Source organism: Eumetopias jubatus, unplaced genomic scaffold (assembly GCF_037043125.1).
Source record: "Eumetopias jubatus isolate StellerSeaLion01/CBP00866 unplaced genomic scaffold, mEumJub1_p1.0 scaffold_16, whole genome shotgun sequence".
NCBI lineage: Eukaryota > Metazoa > Chordata > Mammalia > Carnivora > Otariidae > Eumetopias > Eumetopias jubatus.
This window is the reverse complement of record NW_028274822.1, coordinates 12,946,422-12,962,678: the sequence shown is the minus strand read 5'-3', so window position 1 is coordinate 12,962,678 and position 16,257 is coordinate 12,946,422. Positions and strand designations below refer to the sequence as shown.

The 16,257-nt window shown below is 50.1% G+C and overlaps 1 protein-coding gene across 7 annotated transcripts; it reads left to right on the top strand.

The window, feature by feature from the left end:
• Positions 1-300: 300 nt before the first annotated feature.
• Positions 301-14,500, top strand: SERPINB8 (serpin family B member 8). Of its 7 annotated transcripts, none has more exons than XM_028102899.2 (9): positions 1,288-1,376; positions 3,815-3,980; positions 5,270-5,447; positions 6,445-6,582; positions 8,541-8,658; positions 9,751-9,774; positions 10,394-10,536; positions 12,317-12,469; positions 13,976-14,500. In XM_028102899.2, the coding sequence occupies exons 2-9, from the start codon at positions 3,871-3,873 to the stop codon at positions 14,378-14,380; spliced, it is 1,269 nt and encodes a 422-aa protein (XP_027958700.1). In that variant the 5' UTR covers positions 1,288-1,376; positions 3,815-3,870; the 3' UTR covers positions 14,381-14,500. The 7 variants fall into 7 exon arrangements, with proteins under 7 accessions (XP_027958704.1, XP_027958705.1, XP_027958702.1 ...); XM_028102898.2 differs by lacking the exon at positions 1,288-1,376 and adding an exon at positions 1,385-1,841; XM_028102903.2 differs by lacking the exons at positions 1,288-1,376; positions 3,815-3,980 and adding an exon at positions 301-406.
• The last annotated feature ends 1,757 nt before the right edge of the window (positions 14,501-16,257 follow it).

The window sequence follows — 16,257 nt, the reverse complement described above, 5'->3', positions numbered from 1 at the left end:
CTGCTCTTGCTTTTAGTTAATTTCCAAAGTGACGTCCAATTTTGAAACCGCTCTTGCACACACACACACACACACACACCAAACACGAACACTGCGCGCCCTAACCCAGGAAAACAAACCATGTCGCCTGCGGGGACATTCCGCCGACACCCTCACAGGTCCGCGGCCCGAGCCTCCCCCACGAAGCCACGCGCCACGCGCACGCAGGCCGGGTCAGGAGGACTGCGGGGGAGGCTCGGGCTCCTCCCGCGGACACGTAGGGCTGCCGAGCGATCCCGGACGGCTCTGAGTCAGCCGCCGGAAGCCTCGCCCGGGACCGCAGCTGTGGGGAAGCAGGCAGCAAGCTGGAGGAACAGCCGCCGCCGCCGCCGCCGCCGCCGCCGCCGCCGGAGCAGGAATCTCCTGGGTACCGGGGCTGGAAAGCGCGCGGGTCGCCAGCTTCCCGGGGCGGGCGTCCCCTGCCGGCAGCGCGGCGGCGCGCGGGACACGGGCGGGGAGGGAGGCCGGCAGGAGGCGGACGCAGAGCGGCGACAAGGAGGGCGAGAGGACGGGGTGGGGGGAGGCTGTTGGCTGGGCGGGGGGGTGATCGGACCGGACGGCGGCGGGGCGGCCGTGGGGGGCTCGGAGCGGCGGGTAGGCGGGGTCAGCCGAGGCAGCCGGCGCAGGAGCGCGGCGCGCAGACTCGCCCTGGGGCGGAGGGGGTTCCCCCGAGTGGGAGGGACACGGCGGCCGGCCGACGCCACCGCGCCGCGATCTGCCGGCCGGAGGGAGAGGCCGGTCACCCAGGCCCGGGGTGTGCTGTGGCCGGAGACGGCCGGGCGGAAGCTCTGGGGAGGGTGCGTGGGAGCAGCCGCGGGGTGCAGCAGGGAGACCGGGGCGCCCGGAGCAGCCTCGCCTGGAATTTCCAGGGCGCCTTGGGCAAGTTCCGGGGAGGTGCTGGGTCAGCGCCCCCTCCCGCGGGGAGGCCGGTAGGCTCCGAGGCCCCTCCCTCTGCCTCCTCCCTCCCTCCCAGGCTTCCCCTTACTTCCTGTATCCTGTTTTTCTTCCATATTCTCTGCTTTTCTTTCTTTATTCTTTCTTTCACATCTTTCACCCGCTCCTCATTGGCTGCTTTTCCTCCGCTTGAGAAAATGCTTCCTTGCCTGTTTCCACCTCGTCCGCAGCCACAGTAATTAATTTGATGGACTCCCCACTTCCCAGATTCTCTTCAGCTCCTGCTCCCGCTCCTTGGCCTGGCTGTTTCGGGGGCCCCTGCTGCTTGCCGCCGCCCGTGCTGCCCGCCAGTCCTCCTCCTCCAGCCTCAGGCTGCCCCGGGCTTCCTCCCCTTGTCTTCTTCCTCTTCCTACCTGCAAATACCGGGAATTCTTAAAAACTAGGTGAGTTTCTCTTCTTACGCGGCTCTCTACCTTGTAATTTCATCCCGTTTGCCTAGGATCTCCCGCAGTCTGGGTGCTAAGGGCCCCCAATCTCTTGCTCTGGGACTTGTGCCCGACTCGGTAACCTGCCTGTGTTTCCAAACATCGCTTGGCTGCCTTGTTACAGGGACCCAGGGACCATACCATAGTCTGCACATCTCAAATGGAATGTGTCACCTTCCTCATTCCATCTGGCTCCTCATAGAAACTTCCAGTGGCTCACGCCCGCCCCAAGCATCAGTGAGCTAGGAGTCTGTTAAGAAGTGAACTGAGGCATATTAAAAAGTTCAGTTCATCGCAGCACAGATGAATTCGAATGGGACAGCATCCAGTCCAGCAGGCAGAAAGGAACTCCGAGGAGCTGTACAGAAGCAAAGACTTCTAAGCAGAAGGGAGTGGTAACAAGGAAGCTATACTGGCCAGAGGGTTGGTTGTTGCAAAGTTATTTCCCTTTGGTGGATGGCAGGGGTCTGGCTGGCGGTTGACCTCACTAGGGTTGGTCAGGCGGTTCCTGATTGACTGGTTTAAGATTCCATTTCGGGGAGAGCCGAAACTGTCATTCAGTTAAGTTTCTGCATCTGGGGCTGAGCTTAAGCAACTCCATCTGGTGTTTTGTTTTTGGGGCCTGGTGTTTTGTTTTTAACCAGCCTCCACGTCCTCCCTGACTACCCCTGCTCCCTGTCCCTCCTGTGATGGGTCACCCCGCGGCCGGGGTGCCACCTTGCACTCGGTTCCTGCTTCCCTGTCTGGCAGCTGCCGAGCTATGGCGGCCAGCAGGCTCCCTGGCCTTTTTCCAGGCTTCGTGGAGAGCCACTGCGTTCCCTAAAACCCTAGACTGTGCTCCTATAGAACATTTTGTTTAAAAACCATACCTGCCTTTCCGGACCATGGCTCAAGTTCAGACTTCTTGTCCAAGTGCACCCCGTGTCACCCAACCGTAGAGACCCAGCCCCTCCGCCCCACACAGACCTGCGCCACCTGCCACGGTCGGTGGTCGGTCTCTCTCCTGCCAATCCTGCCACTGCCCCCGCGGCACTCACCTCCCCTTTCACCGCCTCACGCACACTCCTGCCCAATGCGTGAGAGCCAGCTCGCCCCTCACCTTCTCCTGAGCTTCTAAAGAGAATTTATTCCGTTCCTCTGGGGGCTTCCTTAGCACTTTGTAAATTATCCGGTTACAGAGGGTGGGGCTGGCTTGAAACCACACACTTGTGTTTGTGTGTCTCCCTCGGGTGGGAGTGCCCCGTCAGGAATTATGGCCTTTATTGTTCATTTTTTCCCTAACCTATATAAGGAAAGTTCTATAATAAATGCTCTTTGTATAAGTTCACTTCCGGAGGTGTCTGTGGGAAGGCGGAGTGGAGCGGGAAGATCACAGGCTTTCTGGGGCCCCAGGAGGAGAGCAGTGTCTTATCCTTGGAAGTGCAAGGCTTCTGCCTCAAGACTCCGCTGCTCTTCCTGTGAGACCCGAGGACAGGCTTTCATTGTCCTGACCTCATTCACCGGTAAAAGAAAAACTAGTGTAATGCCAATTCATTTTATAGGCTGGAAATCAAACCTTTCCACATTGTTGTGTTTTTATGACACAGTGGAATGGTGCACTGGTACCCAGACGTATTGTTTTGTATTAAATTGAAATGCAGTCCTTTTTATTTTTATTTTATTTATTTTAAGATTTTATTTATTTATTTGAGATAGAGCTAGCCAGACAAAGCGAGAGAGAGCACGAGCAGGGGGGAGGTGGAGGGAGAAGGAGAAGCAGACTCCCCGCTGAGCAGGGAGCATGACGCACGTGGCCAGGACCCTGGGATCATGACCTGAGCGGAAGGCAGACGCTTAACCGACTGAGCCACCCAGGCGCCGCGAAATTCATTTCTTTTTAGATTTATTGGGCAAGTTCCACTTTGTGTCAAGTACAACCCTCTCAAAAGCTTAATGTACACGAGATTGGGGCACCAAGAAGAAGTGGGGGAAAGGGAGTCATTGGTTATCCTGTTCCAGCTCCTGTGTCTTCACGAGTGTGACTTGGGACACACCCCCGAGGTGCCAGAGTGGCGAGTGTGTGCCAGGGTGTCCTTGCTAGGGGGCAGACGCTGGTGGGAAATGCCATGCTACTGACCAGCACCTGCCCATGTGGAAATGAATTGAAGGAAGAGGAAAGGTAGAAGAAAGCAGAAGTAGGCATTTGACATTAAGAGCAGTTAAAATGTAAAGTTGGAATTGATGTGATATCTACACTTAGGCTCAGGTAGGATCAAATCCAGATGCCTGTGTGTCCCTCACCTCCAGGTTAGTGAATTCTCTCTTCCGCTGGGTCTCTTTGGTGCCACCTTGTGGTAGGCCGAGTGCCGTGCAGTTTGCGTTTCCCCCTGGCTCCTAGTTGTTTCTTTTCTGAAAAGTCTTCCAATGCAAGGCGAGGAAATTTGGGGCCGGAGGTGGCCTGCAGGCAGGCTGGATGCTGCGCTCTCTCGTGGGACGTGTCCGCTGCAGACGCATCGGCTCTCCCACACCTGCAGCCCTTGGATTCAAGCCCTGCAGCGGAATGCTCTGGAGAGGCTCCTCCGGGTGAGGACAGTGAGAAACTTTCATTTTTGTCCTCTAACAAATAACCTGTCAAGTATAGCATCCTGCTGTGCAAGCTTTGTCACCATTGTATTCTCTTGGTTAATGTTTGTTTGTTTATTTATTTTTAAAAGATTTACCCATTTATTTATTTGAGAGAGAGAGAGAGCATGAGCAGGGGAAATACCGAGCCCCCCAGGCGCCCCTTGGTTGATGTTTTAAGTCATTTCTTTTAAACCCGAATTTGCACTGGTTGGAGCTGTTGGAGAATCTGTATTTAGAGTGCAGCCTTTATACTTGTTTGTTTGACATCACACCTTTTTTTTTCTTCCTAAATCAGAGACATCTTATGTCTTCTCTTGAAAAAAATATCTCAGGAAGAAGCTTTCAACTGTTGGAGAGGCCCGCCCCCCCCCCCCCCCCCCGCGAGGCCTGGCTAGTCTTCAGTGAAACTGAAAGAAGAAATATAACGTGATGATCCACTGCAATCCATGCAGCTGGTTGATAAAAATGAACATATGCATGATGACCCTTATTCTAGGTGAAGATTCCAGTACTTTTGGTATTGCTTATTTGCTGATTTTCCAAACTGGAATCTGTTTTTCTTGTGTAGCTTTAAAATTTTTGAGTTAAAAATATATATGCAAATAGAGAAAAAAAAGGATAGCTTGCAGGGTCATGGGATTATGGGTGACTATTTGTCCTTTTATTTTCTAGAATGTTTTCAACTGGAGCAGCAAAGAGGCTCCGGGAAACCAGTGTCTTAGTTTCCTGTTGCTGCTGTAACACCTTACTGCAAATTGAGGCCCAAACACAGTAAAAATGTATTATCTTATAGTTCTGGAGGTCAGAAGTCCAAAATAGGTGTGCAGAGTTGCATGTTTTTCAGGAGGCTTTAGGGCAGAATCTGTTTCCTTGCCTTTTGCAGCTCCCAGAGGCTCCCTGCATTCCTTGGTCCATGGCCTTGCATCATTTTGACCTTTCCTTCTGTTGTCACATCTCCTTCTCTGACCCTCCTGCCTTCCTCTTATAAGGACCCAGTGATTACACTGAGCCCAGCTGGATACTGCAGGAAATCTCCCCATCTCAAGATCATTAATTCAGTCAGTCACATCTGCAAGGTCCCTAATGCCTTGCAATATAACAGAGGTTTGGGAGATTCAACGTGGGTGTCTGGGGGGGAGCATTTATTCTTCTGAGCACCCCCGGTGTCCACTGACAGGGGTGCTAATGGCCAGATGACGTGACGGCGGGCATGGCTAATGTGCTTCCACGCTGTGCTTTCCATACAGACCTTCCCTGATGGAGGATCTCCATGAAGCAAATGGCAGGTTTGCCATCAACTTATTAAAAATGTTGGGTGAAGAGGACAGCTCCCGAAATGTGTTCTTTTCCCCTCTGAGCATCTCTTCTGCCCTGGCCATGGTCTTCATGGGGGCCAAAGGAAACACCGCCACCCAGATGTCCCAGGTATGCATGCTAGCATTCTGTCCCACAAGAAGTCCCCAGATTTCACCTTTGTTACATTTTAAGTTTTGGCTAACGTTATATATCAAGTTGAAATGCAGCTGTTTGAATGAACTTGCTGTTAAATGGGTTCTTTCTAGTGTGTGATTATGCACTAGAAGAAAGCAGCACAGATGTGGACTTCGGTCTCTGGAATTATTGAGAGGGAATGTATAATCTGATTGATCTGAAACGGGTTCTGTGGGACCTGAGCTACAAATGAAATAGTGGCAAATACTTTAGGGAAGTTGTCTTTAACCTCTTTGTCATCTTAAGTTTCTTTTGACAGTCTTGTGAGTGTCCCAGAACATTGCCAATGCACATGACCTCCCCATCGATAGCAGGGGCGCGTGGGTGCCCTCTGGAGGTGCCTCTGGGCATGGCAGCTGGGGGGGGGCGGTGGTTTCTTCTAGCTCGCTGGAGGAGGGAGGCTTTGGACTGGGGCCATTGGGAGACAGAGGAACAACCTTAATTTCCACTCTGACTTGACATGGAAGTCCCAGTCTGGTCTGCAGAACTTACATGAAATTGCTGTTGAAGTATTTTCTGTTGATTTCTGCTCATTCTCGTATTCCCTGGGTAGTGTTAGATTCATTCCAGCTACCTCTTTGCTCTGTTCTGTCTCTCTCCTGAGTTTCATACCTGCCTTTCTAAGTGTGTTTACACCTGGGGGCGACATTTGCCACTGTCCCCACAGCTCGGTTGTCTAAGTGGTGCTACTGACATCTAGTGGGCAGAGGCCAGAAATGCTGCAAAATGTCTTAGAAGGCACAGACTAGCCCCAGCCGCAAAGTGGCCCCAAATGTCAGCAGTGTCCCGTGGAAAGGCGCTGTGGGAGGGTTAAACCAAAAGCCTTTCAAGATGGGATCCTTTGTGATTTTCAGCACAGGGGTCGTTGCAGATAGCTCTTTGTGGGAGCAAGATGGCAATGTTACAAGTCCGTGTCCTTGTCTGTTACCAGGCGCTTTGTTTGAACAGAGACAGAGATATTCACCAAGGTTTCTGGTCACTTCTCACGGAGGTTAACAAATCTTGCACTCAGTACTTGCTCAGAACTGCCAACAGACTCTTTGGAGAGAAGACATGTGATTTCCTTCCTGTAAGTTGTACTCACGCATGGATGTTAAGAAAATGGCAAATAAGGTAGAAACTGCAGAAGAACAGAGATAAAGTATAATTCTGTTGCCTTAAAAATGTGCTTAGAGTTGTACTTCTGTAATTATGATTTTGAATTTTATGATTTCCTCTGAATTATGTCCTTTTTAAAGCTGGGTTTTTTTTTAAGATTTTTTTTGAGACAGAGAGAGAGAGAGAGAGAGAGAGAGAGCGCGCGCACAAGTGGGGAGGAGGGCCAGAGGGAGAGGGAGAAGCAGATTCCCCGCGGAGCAGGGAGCCCGATGTGGGGCTCAATCCTAGGACCCTGAGATCATGACCTGAGCCCAAGACAGACGCTTAACTGACTGAGCCACCCAGGCGTCCTTAAAGTTGTTTTTCATAGATCCCTCCCAGATATCAATCTCAGTATGTCCTTCTTCCTGCACCCAGACCTGCTTCTCCCCCTTGGTCCCCTGTGCCTCAGTGACCACATCGTCCGTGTGTGTACACGGCTTTCCCCAGGCTCACCTCTGGTTGTTGGGCGGTTCCTGCAGAGCCGGTCTCTCAAGTCCTCTTAAATTTGTCCCCTCTTCTGAATCACCGTCACCACTGCCTCGGTCCACACTCTCACTGGATCTTCTGCACCATTATTTTAATTCTGTCCTGATGGATCTCTCCAGGTCCAGCCAGGTTCTTCCACACTACTGACAGAGTAGTCTTTTGAAAGTTAAAATTGGGCCATAAAGCTGAGGTTTTAAATCTGTGCACTTCCTGTCTACTGAAGCATGTAATTCTCAGGGTCCCCAGTCCAGTAAAAGCCTGCCATCACGCAACGAGTGAGGGCCAAAAACGTATGTTGCACACCATGCAGAGTATTGCTACCTCAGATTAATGAAGTGATTTGGGCAAACCCGCCATCTTTCTGGCTGGCAGTTCCAAGGATTTTTCTGTGAGATTCAGATATATCCCTGTCCTGGCTGCTGTTGGGTGTGACCCCATAGAGGTCGCCTGCTCTGGGCTTGAGTATCACTGGAGATAATTCTGGGTTTTCTAGGATGAGCACTAAGGATCCCAGGAATCTTCCGGTTAACTGAAGTTCACTTTTGGATGTCAGCGTGGTCTTTGAGGATTGTCACTGGGGGGTTTTGGGGACACAAGGAGCCACCTTCCCATTTTCTCAGTTGCTTGGCTCCTCTTTCTGTCTACATTTTCTCTCTTCTGTAGAAGCTAAAATATTTGAGAACAGGAGATGGGCGGAGGATGGGAGCCAATTGCCAGGCACATTATATCTGACACCAAGTTTTTGTGAGGTGAGTTATCTTGGGGTTTTCATGTATTGGGCACAGGCACTTCCTGACTTGACCCCAGCTGACATTCCAAGGCTCACCCCTCGCCACTGTTTTCCCTGATTTCCGCCCCTTCCCCACCTGACAGCGCCACCAGGCCTATCACATTCCACTCCGGGACCTGTAAGATTTCTGGGGATCGTCTGGTTCCACTAGGGAGCCTCTCACTCATTCACAGATTTCAGACATTGTGGTTGGTGGTGGTGATACAAAACCGGGTCAAAGCCAGAGTCGCTGGCAGGCCGGCCGACAGAAAATCAACCCGGAAGTCAGCGCGGAGCTCAAGCGTTCGGCAGGGAGGCCCGGGGGCGGCTCTGCGCATGCCCGCCAGCCAGCGTCCGCCTTCTGGAAGCCCACGAGCGCTCCGGGTCCCTGCGCGGCCCCTCGCCGCGGACCGCGGGCCGCCTCGGGGCCGGTGTCACGTCTTCAGCCCCCGGGCTGCGGCCTGGCGGCGGCGGGCCCTGCGTTTCTTGTCAGTCGCACGGATGAGTCTTCAAGTGCAGGATGCCCCGTGCGGGCAAGAGCTCGCGCTGGAAATAGGTTCAGAGGGAAAAAAAAAAAATGTTTTCACGCTGGTGGGAACTTAGAGGGCACACTCGGTATCCTGTGTTCTTAGCCCTTTAGGGAATCCTGCCAGAAGTTCTACGAGGCCGAGCTGGAAGAGCTGTCCTTTGCTGAAGACACGGAAGAATGCCGGAGGCACATAAATGACTGGGTGACGGAGAGGACGGAGGGTGAGGCACGTTCACTGCGCCAGACTCCGCTCCTCGAAGGGGGGGCGGCCGAGATCGCGGGGGCGTGGCCTCCAAGGTGTCGCCTCCGGGGCCCTGTAGCCAGGGGCCTGTTTGTGTGTGTTTGCTGGATTTCTAGGCCAGCAACGCAATTCGCTTCTTTTTCTCGGGTTTCTGAGGTCACCGAGTGGTGATTTTTTTAAAAACTCCATGAACCTGGTGTAGGGATCTCAGACCCACTCCCCTCGGGACTGTGCTGGAAAATCCCTGAAAAAGGCAAGGCTTGCTGTCTGGGGGCCCATCAATCTTCTGTCTGAGGGGAGGGGGTCGGGGTGCCTGCCCCTGAGGGCAGAATGACATTCAGTTTAGGCTGGGCCTGACTGAGACGCTGGGCAGCAGTTCACCTTATCTCCCTGTGGTAGTGAGGACAGCTGGTTTTGTCTGCAGGTGTCTCCTTCCTCTGTCAGGGGGCTGAGGCTGAGTTTGCATTCAGAGTGTGAGCTTTGCCCCAGATTCTGGAAATGCAGTTCTCGCGGAGCCTGCGGCCTCCCCTGTCCAGACCACACTCTGTCTTACCAGGAATATTTCCGCCAGTGCTTGACCAGAGTACAGAGCAGGGCATGCTTTTAAGCACTCGAAGTACCTAACACAATTGAGAGACTTCTAGAAGTGTGTGTGGGGGGTAGGGAGGGCGTTAAATCACTTATTTCTTCTGTGCCCACCTAGCGCGCTTTAGGGTGCACCTGCTGTGTGTCCGGCAGTGGCAGGGCCCACGATTATACTGAAAGCCAATAAAATAATGGCTGTTGGAAGGGCAGAGCCTTTCACGTTTTCCTACGTTGTATGTGCAGTGGTCTCTTGTTCTCCAGTCGATCCAGCAGTACTGGGTCACTCAGGGAAGCCAGAGGCTTCTCCCTACATCACCCTCCCTACATCACTCACTTCTTCTTCATCAGATTGACTGCCAGTATGTTTCCCCCAAATATCAGAGCCATAGGGGATATTGGGGGTCACCTTGTCCCCAGTCTCACTGGAGAACTCAGTCTGGGTCCCTTTATTGCACCCATGCATTCCTTCCGCATTCTCTGCCTCCAGGAGGACGGCCTCACCCATTTACAGGTGTGTATTCCTTCATCCTTCGGAAGCTTCTCCTCACCTAAATGAGATCTGAAGGTTGGTGTGGAGCAATGATTCTCAACCAGAATCAGCCCCTAGGTGACATTTGCCAACGGTTGAAGACATTTTGGTTGTCCCAACTGGGGAGATGCTACTGGCGGGACATCCTACAATGCACAGGACGCTCCCCACAGCAAAGAATGATCTGGCTGAAAATGCCAGTAGCGGCGTGGTTGAAAATCATGGCACCAAGGTTGGGAAGTTTATAATTAGAAGGAAGACTCTTGTCTCAGTTCAGCCACTTGGAACCTATGTGACCTTGGCGAAATGTCAGCCAAATGCTCTGACCTAAATTTCTACATCTGTAAATTGAGGGCAAAATGAGAGTTGACCTGCCTGCTTCAAGATTGCTGTGTAGGGACCAGCAGGGTGTATATGCCACATGGTGTGTGTGCACGGCATTACATCCCATCACCCTGTTCCTCAGGCCTCCAGAAAGACAGGATTCTAGCCTGGTTCAACCACGCCAAGCTTCAGATGTCAGGAGTGGTGTTGTAAAAGAACGTTTATTCGTCTCCCCTCTTCCCCACATGGCTATAAACTTCTCTGATATGCTTGGCAGGTAAGATTTCGGAGATCCTCGGTGCTGGGACAGTTGATCCACTGACTAAGCTGGTCCTCGTGAATGCCATCTATTTCAAAGGAAAGTGGAATGAGCAGTTTGACAGAAAGTACACAAGGGGGATGCCCTTCACAATCAACCAGGTAGGGAAATATTTTTTGCGTGTACTGCTAACTTTCTTAAAAGTAATGTGCTGGGAAAGATTGTGAATGAATGGAAAAAATAATGTATTTCATACTATATTTCTCAGTGAATTTCACACTCCCTCTATATCTTTTATTGGAGGGGGAAGAGAGAAGCTAACATGATTTTTATATTGATAGTTTTGTGTTTGCATCCTGTGTCAAACTGATTCTTCTCTTTGGCCATATTATTTGGACTGAAAGAAAATTTCTTCCACCCTTGGAATTATGTTTGTGTTGTACTATCACTGTATTTACCCAGACACCTTCTTATAATGTCAGTGACAACTATGCCTGTAGATTGCCTTATAATAACTCCTAGCCATACAGTTCTGAACACAAGAAAAAAAAACATCAGTAGATGTTCAGGCTAACTTTGTCTTTATATTTGGATCTTTTTAAATAACTGTATATAAGGTGTGTGAGATGATGATTTGATATAATTCACATAGAGAAATAATTGCTTTGGTCGAGCCAATTAGCATATACTTTTCTCACATGGTTATCATATTACTTTTGTGATGAGAGCACCTGAAATCTACTCTCTTAGCAAATTTCCAGTATTCACTACAGTATTCGTAATTGTGGTCATCATGCAGGCGTCAGATCTCTAGACTTAAAGCCTAACTTTAACAACACTTTTGTCCCTTCACTTTTGGGTATGGTGATGGTTGGCATCAATAGCAATTAGCTTGAAATGTGGCTTCCATCAACTTGATGATAGCATATCACACAGAGATTTATTTATTTATTTATTTTAAAGATTTTATTTATTTGACACAGAGAGAGCGACAGCGAGAGAGGGAACACAAGCAGGGGGAGTGGGAGAGGGAGCAGCGGGCTTCCCGCGGAGCAGGGAGCCGGATGCGGGGCTCGATCCCAGGACCCAGGGATCATGACCTGAGCCGAAGGCAGACACTTAATGACTGAGCCACCCAGGCGCCCCTTGCACACAGATTTAAAAGTCTAGAATACATCTGATGCAAGCTTTAAAAATGGTGGACATTACAAATCTTGTCAAGGTCCTCTCTCCAAGAAAACCAAAGCCATGAAGCCGGTTATATAATTGAGCAACTTTTTAGAATAAAAATGTAAGTCTCTACGGCCTATCCATCTTTTCTAACCGCATTCTTCAGCCTGCAAACCTGAATATTAGTTAATTCTCCCCTTAACTTGGATAAATAATCTTTAATCATAAGGTCCCCGGAGTGCTCTTCTCTAATGTATCTTCTCAGAAGTGAAAAACACAGCTTCTTCCAAAAATAATGTAGGGTTTTATGTCTAAGTTCATCAGTTTTATTCTCTCCCACCTGGTAATAGTTGATCTGCTGGGACGAGAGCATGTGGTATTCAATACTAGTATGTAGGGGCGCCTGGGTGGCTCAGTCATTAAGCGTCTGCCTTCAGCTCGGGTCATGATCCCAGGGTCCTGGGATCGAGCCCCGCATCGGGCTCCCTGCTCCGCGGGAAGCCTGCTTCTCCCTCTCCCGCTCCCCCTGCTTGTGTTCCCTCTCTCGCTGTCTCTCTCTTTCTTTCTCTCTGTGTGTGTGTCAAATAAAAATAAAATCTTTAAAAAAATACTAATATGTAATAATGAGGGTTTGGCGTCTGTCAGCATAGTGCGCAGAAATAACAATTCTCTTCCATGGACCTAGGGGTTCTGCAGATGAGATTTATCTCCTTTTTTGTAAGCCTTGCTCATTTTTCGGTGATCTGCTTTTAATTCCATATTTTTCATTAGGAGAAAAAGACCGTGCAGATGATGTTTAAGCTCGCTAAATTTAACCTGGGTTATGCGGATGAGGTGCACGCTCAGGTGCTGGAGCTGCCATACGCGGGGCAGGAGCTGAGCATGGTCATCGTGCTTCCGGATGACAACGCCGATCTCGCCGTGGTAAGCCCTGGCCAGTGCGTCTGAGCGTCTGTGGAGACAGCCTGAGTGCGTTTCTCTATTTCCGTCTATCAGGTAGCACGTGAGGAATTTCCAGTTGAGGGTTGTTAGGAGTCCTTGGCGAATAGCGTCTCCTCTCTGGAGTGACCTTGTGTTTGCTTTTCTGCTGAGCATGTATCCAGGAGTGGATTTGGTGGTGAGGACCATTCTCAGGAAGCTAAGAGGCGAGGCTTCCAGAATTATCAGAACACTGCTTTATTCTGAAAGAGGGGCTAGTCGAGTCCCAGGAATTACTGAACAAAAAAGTACTAGGCAAGGAGAGTACTTGCCATATTGAGAAACAATAACATGCGTAGGAATCCACTGGGTGGCTTGTTAAAAGGCAATTTTTGCTTCAGGGGGCGATAGCCTGAGAGTTTGCGTTTCTGACGAGATTCCAGGTGATTCAGATGCTGCTGGTCAGGGACCACACTTTGGGTAGCAGGAGTCTCAAGGACAGGTGAAGAATTTTTCTTGGACAGGAGGAGAGGGCCCTCTTCCCATGACGGAAAAGGAACAAAGTTCAGGGTGGGAGAAAGTAAATTTGTAAGGAGGTCAGGACCAGTTAGTGGGCTTGTTATCTGGCTCTCGGGGGGTGGGGAACGACCCCATTTATGACATCTGGCTGAGTTCAGGCGACTGAGGGTTTAACAGTGGACTCTTGCCAGAGATAGAGGCCAGCTCCAGCACACCAGTGCACAGGACGCCGAGGGTGGGGCCTGCCCGGTGTCCCTGGTTTCTCTGTGGAATCGGAAAGCTATTGGCATAAGTCAAAGGTGAGCTCTGTCATGGTGACTCAAGAAGAAAATGAGGAGAGTCTGGGAATTCGAGCTAATGTCCACACAGCTGTCACTGGAGAGGAACATTCGCCTGGGTGAGGAAAAGAGGGAGAAGCAGTGGAAGCTTCTTCCCTTTTTTCACTGTGGACACACAGACCGAGTGATGGGTCTTGGAGGCTTTGAGGCGAACGCCAGGGCAGGCAGAAGATGAACAAGGATGCCACAAGCCACAGTGTTGTTGAATTCTCCATTTCTGCTCTCCCCTCCCTGGAAGCCACATCTTCCTTCCTGTTTGGAGGATCCCTGATTTTCTTGCTCTTGCCCATCAGAGTTCTGGGCCATACTCTCTTTTTTGTCAGACAAATCTGTGATTCATACTAATGTGTATCACATGGATACAATCACTTGGTTATGAGAACTTTCCAAACTAAAAAACATTTGAAATGAGTTTGGTACAGATAGTTTAAAAAAAAAAAAAAAACATCTCCCCTCTCTCAGTGTTTTTTAGCTATTTTTCCTCTTATATCCATAAAACGGGAAAAGATGAGAATTTGAGGGGAAATGTTGGTGTGGTACAGGAAAATCTCTGTAGATTGTCTTGGACAGTGTCATGGAGGGGAGGGGGGCTGAGTGGGGAGGGGAGCACCAGGCTGTTGTCTCCATTTTAAGATTCGACCCCTCCTTATTTCAGGTGGAAAAAGCACTAACATACGAGAAGTTCAGAGCCTGGACAAATCCAGAAAGGATGACTAAGGATAAAGTTCACGTTTTCCTCCCCCGATTGAAGCTGGAGGAGAGTTATGACTTGGAGTCTTTTCTTCGAAGTTTAGGTATGACTGATGCGTTTGAGGAAGCCAAGGCAGACTTTTCCGGAATGTCGGCGAAGAAGAATGTGCCCGTGTCCAAGGTGGCACACAAGTGCTTTGTAGAGGTGAATGAAGAGGGCACTGAGGCGGCGGGGGCCACAGCCGTGGTCAGGAATGCTCGGTGCAGCAGACCCGAACCAAGATTTTGTGCAGACCACCCTTTCCTCTTCTTTATCACACACCACAACACCAAGAGCATTTTGTTCTGTGGCAGGTTCTGCTCCCCATAAGGAGGTGCACTTGCTGTAAACACACTCCTTTCGCTTCTGCCCACCTGCCTTAATGCAGATTCCTGTGACCAAACTGGTGTGGTGGTTTGAATGCCCAAATAAAGCGTGTGTGCCTGGGAAGTCCGTGTGAACGTCCTGACTGAATATTCCACGGCCGCTGAGAAAACTGAGGCATCACATGTGTGCAGTTTGGGGCTGAGAAAGCTGTGCTTGTTCGGGGGGTTCGGGCAGCTCCTCTTTCTCATCGACTCTGCCCTCACCTGCCTATCAGAGGATGGCCTGCTCCTCAGCGTCTGTTCTCACTGTTTGTGGGCGTCTCGAGGAGCATGTGAGGGATTCACAAACCAGCCCTTCCTATGCGTTCCCATCCTGCAGTGATCTCAGGGCTCTGCCCACTTCCCCTGCCGGGTTCCCGAGGAGAGGCCAGAGCCCAGCGCCACTGCACACACCAGAGGCGAATGCCACGGAGTAAAGCCTGCAAGGCTCATAGACAGCTGAGATGAAGTGCCTGTGCCCTGTCAGGATCACACAGACTGCCCTGCATGTCCCACGTCTCACACAGGCCCTCATGAAGACAACTCCTTCACATCTTCTTGCCATAAACCTTCAGGCCCGTGCTAGGAGACCGAGGTCTGAATGTGCCAGGTAGTCTCCTCCATTCCCTTTTCATCTGAAGCTCCCCCTACCCCGCCCCCGGGACCTTCATGTGAAGCACCTGTCAGGACAGCATCCCTCTACTTAACCACATATGCCCACGTGTGGCTCCAGCACATTGTGCTTATGCACAGCCCTCCCTACAGTATTTTTTTGACTTAAAAAAGGATTTGTATTGTGGTAGCAACTTGGAAACTATTGAAAAGTACCAGAGAATGCTGAAGTCACCCACAATTTTACCACTATGAAATCACTATTTTTTTTTTAAAGATTTTATTTATTTGACAGAGCACAAGCATGGGGAGAAGCAGGCTCCCCACTGAGCGGGGAGCCCGGTGCAGGACTCGATCCCAGGACCCGGAGATCATGACCTGAGCCGAAGGCAGATGCTTAACAACTGAGCCACCCAGGCGCCCCTGAAATCCCTATCAATGAAGTATATCCTTCCCTATTCTATGTATGCAAATACAAACTTACAAACATTTTAGCACAAGTTAATCATAGACTTCTGTAGCTATTTCTACCCTTACTTGCCATAAACTCTCCTCAAGATAATTATGTCATCAATTTGATGTGTCAAATAGTATGACTCTCTATATTTTCTATTATTGGATCCACTTTTAGACAATTTAGGTAATTAAAATTATATACTCTTATGAATGTACTAAATATTTGCTCACATCCTTCACATTTTAAAAGAAATATTCATAATAATGGTACTGTCAAGATAAAAGTTGGGCACATTTTCACCAGTTCTTCCAAATTGGTCTCCAGAAAGTTGTCCTGATTTATAACCGCCCCCTCCCCCGCCCCAAAATACATGACCATTTACATTACCGCTAACTGCCGTGGGCCATTTTTTTTTTCTTTAATGAGTGGTTATTCCTGACTCTGCTTTGGATTCACAGCTCACAGTTACTTGAACCACTCATATTACAGTTCTTCCTTAATTCATCAAGCTAGAATATGTTTTCTGTTAGGGCCACATTCATTTTCAGGGACCCTACTTTCCGAAGAAGCCTTGGCCAAAAGTGAATCCACAGGACTAGAAAGCCTGCATCTTTTAGTTTTAATGTCATATCCACCTCTCATTTAAAGAAAAAAATCTACACCTGGGCGCCTGGGTGGCTCAGTTGGTTAAGCGACTGCCTTCGGCTCAGGTCATGATCCTGGAGTGCCGGGATCGAGTCCCGCATCGGGCTCCCTGTTCAGCAGGGAGTTTG